Source organism: Vitis vinifera, chromosome 7, assembly GCF_030704535.1.
Source record: "Vitis vinifera cultivar Pinot Noir 40024 chromosome 7, ASM3070453v1".
In the NCBI taxonomy this organism is placed as follows: domain Eukaryota; kingdom Viridiplantae; phylum Streptophyta; class Magnoliopsida; order Vitales; family Vitaceae; genus Vitis; species Vitis vinifera.
Genome location: NC_081811.1, coordinates 8,460,828 through 8,470,292, shown reverse-complemented (window position 1 = coordinate 8,470,292; position 9,465 = coordinate 8,460,828). Strand labels below are relative to the sequence as shown.

Below are 9,465 nucleotides of genomic sequence, written 5' to 3'. Positions count from 1 at the left end.
TTACAATCTCGGATCATCTTGTGAAAGAAAAGGGTGGCGCAAGAGCATCAGGGCTGACCACCTCTCATCAATATCCCTGTCAAGACACCTTTCCAAGAAGTGCTTCCCTTGCTCTGAAATGGTACTTGGAAATTCAGGGAGCTCAGTACTGTAAGCTATCCGCATCAAAACGTCTCTCATATCTGAATCAAATTGTTGCTTCCCATCTCTCATATCTGAATCAATTTGTTCACAACTCCATACCAGCTTCCCACTCATCATCTCTATGATGACGCAACCAAGGGCCCATATGTCTGAAAGCCAACACTGCATGTTATCTGCCACTAATTCAGGGGACATATACCGATACGTACCTCTCAACCCACCGCATCCCTTGTCATCCTCATTCTCTTCCTCATGGTCAAAATACTCTTTCTTGGCCAACCCAAAATCACCGATCTTCGCTCTCAAACCATTGCAAGAAGTCGGCACCAGCAGGATGTTTTCGGGTTTGATGTCGCAGTGGGTATAACCATGGCCATGAACATAACAAAGTCCTCGAACTATATCCCGAGTATAGCTCCTCATCTCCTTTTCCGGTAATCCAACGCCGCCAGAATTCCTGATCCGACAACGCAAACTACCCCCACAACACTTCTCCAGCAATATGTTGTAATAAAGTTTTCCATCACCCGACGTTGTGATTTCATCCCCATAACAGCGCACTACATACGAGCTCGAATTCAGATTAGAAAGAATCTCCATCTCGCTGCGGAGGGATGACGATTTGGAGATTTCCGCTGATTTCACGGCCAATTCAGAGGGCAAGATGCAACTGCCGCCATCATCATCAACAAAAACAACCGGTGATTTTGATGCGGATGTTGCAGAGTATACGGATGCAAAGCTTCCTTGGCCCAGCTTGTGGCCGCGAAGCCAGGTGACACCATGAGAAGTGTCCAGACCTCCATGAAAGCGGCTCCTGGGAATGCACCTTCTGATCGATGGGTAACTGCCCTCATCTTCATCTCCATCTCTAGGCCTTTTCATCGTCGCCATCTTTATCTCTGTGATGAAGAGAAAGCAGAGAGAAATCTTTTGAGTGTTTTTAATGTTCTTGATTCTTGTTTAGAATACTATTAAAATTGCAATTCACATATATTAATAGTTTTATATAAAATAAAAAAGGTGTTATATTATGTTTTTATTTAATTTATAAAATAAATAAAAAATAATATGAAATATATATTATTTTTAGTGTTTAAAATAAAATTATATCATATTCTAACATTTTCTATTTTAAAAAAATAAAATTTCTCTTATATTTAACAATATTCATGATTAAAATATTTAAATTTTACAAATAATTTTTTTATATTATGTTATTTAATATATAAAAATAATTTATACATCATATATTAATATTATTTTATAAATATTTTAAAGTTTTTTTTAAACCATAAATTTAATTTATAATAAAAAATTATTTTACAAAATGAATATATAAAAAATTAAAAATTAATAAAAAATAAATTTATAATACATGAAATATGCATATCTTATATCTTAACATGAAATTAATATATCTTATTTTATTACTTATCCTATCACATATTCAATTAAATATAGAATAAGATATAATATCTCTTCCTTTATCCTATTCCACGTTATATCTAGCCAACACTCTTAAGTGTCACTCCAATTGAGGAGAACTATTGACTTCCTTTATACTAATTATCAAGCTTTTCTTTCATTAACATGAAATCTTCTAATGACTCAAAAATCTATAGTTGCATTTACTTGTTTGAAGATGATACTAATCATCATTATAAGAAACCCTGAATTAGAGATTGAGTTATATTCTAACCATAAATTTTTATTGTAATTAAAATATTAAATCTTAAATACGTGACACTTTAACAAAGAAAAATTGAAGTTAGAATTAACATGACTTTGTAGTATTTTAAGTTGTATCCTTTAGAATTGATTCTAATTGTTTTCAAATTAAAAAGATTAATTAAAAGTTAATAAAATCTTAATTTAAATAAATAAGTATAAAATATATATATATATATATATATATATTGTATTACTGATTTCAATATTAAATATAAATATATTGTATTTAAAAATTAAAAAATATACATATAATTATTTTAATTTTTAAATATTGAAATACAATATATTTTCAATGAAATAAAATTTTTATTTTCATATTAAAATTCTTCTAGGCTTATTAATATCATTAATTTTAATATACATCTATTAATTTGTTCAATAAAACAACTTGATATTATTTATTCTTCTGTCGTTTTTTGGAATTTCCCCAATAATTTTTTTATTTATTTGGAATTTCCCCTATAATTTTATTTTTTTTTGAGTTTTGATTAATTTTATCTTAGGAGAGGTTAGGTAGTCGATTCTTATAGTTTTGCAGGAATTTGATCTAGTAGTCTAACCTTAATAATAAGTAAATAAATAGACAATAAGTACATGAAGTTTTAAAGAAATTACACTATATATGAACAAAAAGGAATTGATGCAACCCCAACTTATGAATTAGCACTACTATACATTTTTCTCTCAATTGTGAGACATTAGATGACTAGCTTACAATCTTTAACCATCTTCCCAGAGGGTGGTGCAACAGCATCAGGGCTGACCACCTCTCATCAATATCCCTGTCAAGACACCTTTCCAATAAGTGCTTCCCTTACTCTGAAATGGTACTAGGAAATTCAGGGAGCTCAAGCTGTCGGCTATCCGCATCAAAACATCTCTCGTAATTCTTGTTCAGAACTCCATACCAGCTTCCCACTCATCATCTCCAACGCAACCAAGTGCCCATATGTTTGAAAGCAAATACTGCATCAGAGTGCATCTTGTATGCCACTACTTCAGGGGACATATATCGTACCTCTCATCACCGCAACCGTGAATCTCGGTGACACCATGAGAAGTGTCCAGCCTCCATCGCCAATTTGTAGGGAATGCACCTTCTGATCATCATCAATTGGTAACTGCCCTCATCTTCATTTCATCATCCATTTTTATTTTGTTAAATTTAAACAAATTATATTATATTAATAGTTTTCTATACAATAAATAACAAAGATGCATATTCCCTTGTATTTGTATCCTGATCTGGCCTTGGTAAAAACATATGTACATGATTTCTTTGCATGGTGAAACTCATTATATTTACATAACCCTTAATATATGGTCTTTTTACGAAGCCCTACAGACATTCCTTCCTTTTCTAAGCTTGCTTATTCCTTTCATCTTTAAATGGTTTCTTTCTACACTAGACATGATCTCTTGTAATGTGTGACCTTGGAAGCATGGGTGTTACTAATTTTTATGCCTTGTCAACAACTAAATGAGATGTTAGTTGGTGCACCTTAAATCAATGAACTCTTAATATATGGTCTTTTTTACGAAGCTCTAACAGACATTCCTTCCTTTTCTAAGCTTTGCTTATTCCTTTCATCTTTAAATGGTTTCTTTCTACACTAGACATCATCTCTTGTAATATTTATTTTTCAAGCATTAAAAATGCTAAAAACACTTCTCAGAATCACTGCCAAACATACTTGAAGTATCCATACAAAAAGATAACGAGTGTTTTCATCCCATTGTTCAGCTCCCGAGCACAAGCCTGCATTTCAACTAGGAAATCAGCCTCGGGTTTATACAACCAGGAATCTATAGATGTTTCTTCCATTAATGAGACCCCAAATCTACTAAATCAAATAGGAATATTCTTCATGGTTGGTAAGCTATAATTAATCTATTAGACTGAATTATTGAATCACTCTTTGGGAGAAAAGGACTCACCCCCTGTCCAGAGTCTCCCCTTGCCAGCAATTTCAGAGATTATACTGTGACATGTTATAGATGTTTGCAGGCCAATATTGAGTTTTGGGATGAACTCCAACTTCATCATCTACCTACATCTATGGTGATTATCTAACTTTTGATGTTCCTGTTCAGTCTGCATTCCCTTCCCTGTACTTCATAGGTTCCACAGAGGTAGGATGATGAGAATATTTGATGCTCATGTTTCTTAATTTCAGATGGGATGTGATAGACTTATGGTGCAAATATTCAATCCTGATTGAGTTAATTTGTTACTGTTCTTTAAGAATACATTCTTTAAATACAGTTGAGAGATATTAATGCCAGACTAGGAAGGATTGAACCAAAAATACAGGGGATTAGTTCAAGGAAGAAATAGAAACACTAGGAAAAAGGGTCGGGGTGGGTGGCTAGCTAATTTGGTGAATGTGTGCAAAACCTCTCCCTAGTGATCTTTGATGATACTGCATTTTCATACATCAATGTTGATGGTCTTGGGAGGCAATTTCTATAGAGGCTTGTTTTCTTTCTGTTATAATGGGGTGTTTGGATTGGAGAAAAGCTAGTGGCCCTCAAAGCAAATTACATTAAGATTTGCTTTTGGAGGCATTTTAGCATGTAATTTTGTGCCTACTAAAATGATAAAACTTTGCATCTTTTTGGATGGGAAGATTGCAATTTATTAAATTGTAGGGTGAAAGAATTCAAGAAGTGGCTCTGAAGGTTCCTAGGAAAGTTCTGTCCTTTGGCATCAGTTTATTTGGAGTATTTATGGGACACATCCTAATGGATACGATGCTAACATTTTGGTTAGATGGTCACATAGCTGTCTTTGGAAGGGGGCTTTTCCTATGACCCTTTTGCTGTTGTTGGAACATCTTCTGCAGAAGGCTACATTGGACCATCAAAGAAAAGTCATTCCTTGGGAAGATATTCTGCTGGCTCCATTGACAGTGATGGTGGTAGGAAATGGAGTTCAGCACAAGAGTCAACCCTGATCACAGATTGTGTTGGCCAAGCAGCTTCTGATGAAACTCAGGAGCACATGTATCAGAATCTTGAGAATAATTCTAACACTGAGGATCTTAGTTCCAAAACCAAGAATCTGACTTACATGGTAAACGCTTTGCAGGTGAAAACATAGGATCCTGGTCCAACCGACTGAACAATGTGAACGGTAGAGTAAATTTTGAGACTTCTACTCCGCGCCTGGACATAATGGTCTGATGAGCTCAGTCACATGGGGATCACTGCAGGCCTTGCGCAGGATAATGAAGCTCCACCTCAGTTGGAGCATAATCATTCAAAAATGGTGAAGATCAACTCTGCTACAGAAACAGGACCCAACATTCCTCTTGATTGTGTAAACCTAAGGGGGAGAGTTTTTTTCCTAGCAGGGAAGGGGATGTCCATAGCCCAATTAGTTGGTGATTATCTTTTATACTAATAACTCATATGTATTAGCCAAAAACGAAAAGGCAACTAATAGTTGGGTTTTAATAAGCCATCAATGTCAAACTTGTAATACAACCATGGGTAGTTGATTCTTTCTTATAGTTTTGCAGGAATTTTCTCTAGCAGTGTAATTGTATGCTGCTTTTCCCATTAACACTGTTATTGAAAATAGCAGCATGCACGACCCCTAGTGGCGCATCTGTTGTTAAAGGCCTCTCATCAACCAAAAAGAACCCAGCCTAGTAAAAGCCACAACTACATTAACTTTCTGTTGTTTGATTCAAATCTCTTGTAAATAAGCCTAGTATGGAAGAAGAATCCAATCTCTTCTCTCTCATGGTAAGTGTATATGCAGTACTTTCAACTATTGCATTACTTTCTTCTTTCAGTACTAGGCATGGTATTATTGAACTCTCTCTCTCTTTCTTTCCTACAAAATGGGTTTGCAGCCTTTGTTCAGAAGCTGTCAAAGAAAGACTAATCTAAGTGCCCAGAATCACCATGGAAGAAGCTGTGAGATACCTCAAGGACTTCAAAGCTCTATTTATTGGAAGACAGAGTCAAGTAATGATCCCCAAAGTTGCATTAAAAAACTCTTTCTGAAAATTTCTCTAGATTTTTTCAATATTGGTTAAGAGATACCGAGACTATATATATACTGCTGAAACAACAAGACTATATACATCGCTGAAGTAACAAGGCTATGGGCTGTTTGGTTGCTGTTTTTGAAAATTGTTCTGAAAAACAGTTTTTTATAACAGTTTTTAAGAACAGTTTTTGATGTTTTTAGAAAAAAAATTGTTTGGGAACCGAATTTTGGAAAGCAGTTTTTGTTCTCAAAAACAAAAAAAACATGTTTAGCTTAGTTAATAAAAAAACATGTTTGAAAGATGTTTTTTTTTCTTTTCCAATTAATAAAATATTTTCTTCAAGTAAATTTATATTATAAATTTATAAATATTTTTAAATACACAGTTCATTTAAATTTAAAAAATTATTTAATTTTAAATTTTTTATATAAATTGATAAATTATTAAAAATAAAATAAAATATGATGTATGTATTTCACATGAGTCTTTTGTCCATCCTACTTTTACAATTATAAATTAAATTTATAACCAATATTTAATCATTAGAAATTACAACAAACATCACATAACACTAATGAGAACTAGTTAAGTTAACAAATATATATAAATTCTAACAAAATACTAAAGTGTTGACAAATATTTAAAATTAAAAATAAGATAAGTCATGGATTGGCATTAATATAATTTGCCCACATTACTTCAGCAATTTGATTTCTACAAGCTGCCATAGTTGTTGCACTCTCATCTGATAAATCAATTGAATGGTTTGTGCTACTTGTGCTCTCTTCTTCACCTTCGATTGAAAGGTCTTCTACCTCATATTCTCTAAACAATTGATCATTTCGAGTTGATAGACGAATCCAATTATGAAGGGTACAACATGCAACAACAATTGATGGTTGCCTACTTGGCTTATAACAAGACATCATCCTTAATATTGGAAATCAAGTCTTCAAAACACCAAAACATCTTTCAATAATATTCCGAAGAGATGAATGTCTATAATTAAAAAGTTCTTTATACCTGATAGGTTGAATACGTCTACCCCGATATTCTTGTAAATGATATCGCTCACCTCGATATGGTGGCAAAAATCCAGATATACAAGGATAACCAGAATCAACTACATAATATTTTCCTTCACTTGGCCAAGGAAAATTGACTTCTAGTCTAGTCAATGCATCCAAAAAGACACGTTCATCATTTGCTGTTCTTTCCCAACCAGCATAAACAAATATAAACATCATGTCAAAATCACATGCACACATAACATTTTGTGTTATAACTGTTTTTCTACCTTTAAAACTGGTTTGTCTATCAGCTGGGACCCATGCACTAATATGAGTGCCATCAATTGCACCAATGCAGTCCTACAACAACAAACATTTATTATTATTAAGGAAATAAATTAAATAATGGTAATGAAATTCACATTTATAAATATTTTTTATAAACTCTTACCTTAAACCATGGAAAATATTTAGGATTACTAGCAACATATGAAGACACCTCATTGGTCATATTGTTAGGACATATGAGAATTTTGCCAAGTTGACATAATGCACGTCTAACTTCTTTAAAGTGTCGAGCGACAATCTCTGTGGAGTGTTGAAAACGGTCTACTACAACCCTCATTCTCACATTATGTCCTACAATTAGTAAGAACATAGCCACTGCCTCTTCAACTGTGACAAATCGTGTATCCTGTAAGTTTTCATGTCTCTTAAGATGATCACAAAGGTTCATAAATGTTTCTTTATCCATCCGAAATAGTTCATAGCATGTCTGAGGATGACCTTTTATCATATCTCTTACAAATTGTGCACCACTTAACATTGATGTCCTTTGAGGTGTCTTGCATAAAAATATTTTCTCATACTCATTCATAATGTGAGCAATGAAAATTTCATCTAAATCATCACCCTCTTCAGAAGATGAAGTTGACTCATATAGTGAACCACTGCTTGTGCTATTATCATCCATTGGTTACTACACAAAACAAATGAACTCACAATATAAAATAGCACAAAATGAATATTAAAGTAGTTATAATATAAGTTTCATAACCATAAATAACATCCATACAATGACAAACTAAAGAGCATGGTAAAAGATTCTAACCAAAAGATAAATAGTACATATTACAATGTCATCATAATAGTTTTGCATCCAAACATTCACATTTAAAGTCTATCAAGCCATGTCATTTTCCTCTCATCAGGCATATTTATAAATATCTCTCTCCACTCCGGCATTGTGAATTTCTCAACAGCTTTTAAATATTTGTCATTATCCAACAATTCAATGGTTTGTAAGGCTGCCATGCACCTTGTTATGCTAAAATCAGTGGTACCTCCACTAGTAGCTTCACTACTAGTTCCACTCTTATATCTGTCCACTCTAGCCAATAATGCCTCAATTCTAGCTCAAGATGTTTCTGTTCTAGCCTTTGATGCCTCAACCCAAGCTTTCAAAGCATCTTCCATTTGACTTAATCTGGATTCTTTCTTACCTCTATACTCTAATAGAGAATTAGTTACACGCTTTCCAGAACGGGTAGTCACTCCTCCTACCATCTCTGGTTGTGGAAAATCATCAGGGATCTCAGTATCTACATCCACATGCACTCCACCATGTTCCAAATTGTCATCCATCTCATCCTCATCATCAGTGTTTGGTGGATCTTGGGTGGAAGAGTAGTGGAGGGCACCGGTTGCAGTTGATGGATTAAAGATCAATCCCAGCAAGTTGTAGTTTGGGCATCCCTTTGAGCGGAATCTTTTTGCATTTGGGTGTGCCTAATAGAAGGAAAAAAAACTCACTCTTAGTGTTTACCAAATATTTAAATTAAAAAGTAATTAGTTTAAAAGTTATTTTTACCCGAATGTAATTTTGCCAGGTTTCCTCTAGAGCATGCACTGTGTTAGTTTCAGCATCCCAGCCAAATCCAGTATGCTTTAAAAGATCAGAGAACTCACGGTGCATTGCACGTAGTCTATTAAACTTTTGTTTAAGCTGCTTCAAGTTGAAATTTCTTTTCCCTTGACTATTGACCTCAAGTAAGATCATTCTCCATGTGTTGATACTAAATGTACCACTATCCATGTTACCTTTATTAACTTCATTTACCATGATGTCAATAAAGATTTTCTCTATATTACCTCTCCATGTTCCTGCATCCTCAACATCTGTTATCTCAGTTGTCATCTGTACAATCCCATCACAAATAAGAACTTTATGAGGAGACAACTTTTAAAACCACCAATAGAACTTAAGGCTATGTTTAAATGAGAATCAAGATTGTTGACGTATAGTGTAGTGTATAAAAATATGAAAGAAAAATAAATAAAAATAAAAATAGATTTGATATTAATTAGATTTTCAAGACTTTTTTTTTTTTTTTAGTTTTTATAAAATTTGAAACAAAAATTGGGGAAAAAATGAAAGAAAAGTAAATAAAAATAATAATAGTTTGATTAATTTTAAAATTAAAATATTTTTTTATATTTTTTTAAAATAAATCAAACATGATAAAATCATTTTTATTATTTTTTATTGATTTAATATTTAATTTTATTAAAAA

The 9,465-nt window shown here is 33.1% G+C and overlaps 2 protein-coding genes across 2 annotated transcripts; both read right to left on the bottom strand.

The window, feature by feature from the left end:
- On the bottom strand, nucleotides 1–1,038 carry LOC100259935 (mitogen-activated protein kinase kinase kinase 20-like). Its single transcript, XM_002267794.3, has one exon. It carries the CDS (start codon nucleotides 1,036–1,038, stop codon nucleotides 1–3), a length of 1,038 nt encoding a protein of 345 aa, XP_002267830.1.
- A 7,054-nt stretch (nucleotides 1,039–8,092) lies between these two features.
- Nucleotides 8,093–9,098, bottom strand: LOC100853265 (L10-interacting MYB domain-containing protein-like). The gene is made up of 2 exons (XM_019221036.2): nucleotides 8,763–9,098; nucleotides 8,093–8,680 (listed from the first exon to the last, which is right to left on the bottom strand). Exons 1-2 carry the CDS (start codon nucleotides 9,087–9,089, stop codon nucleotides 8,309–8,311), a joined length of 699 nt encoding a protein of 232 aa, XP_019076581.1. The 5' UTR covers nucleotides 9,090–9,098; the 3' UTR covers nucleotides 8,093–8,308.
- Between the last annotated feature and the right edge of the window lie 367 nt (nucleotides 9,099–9,465).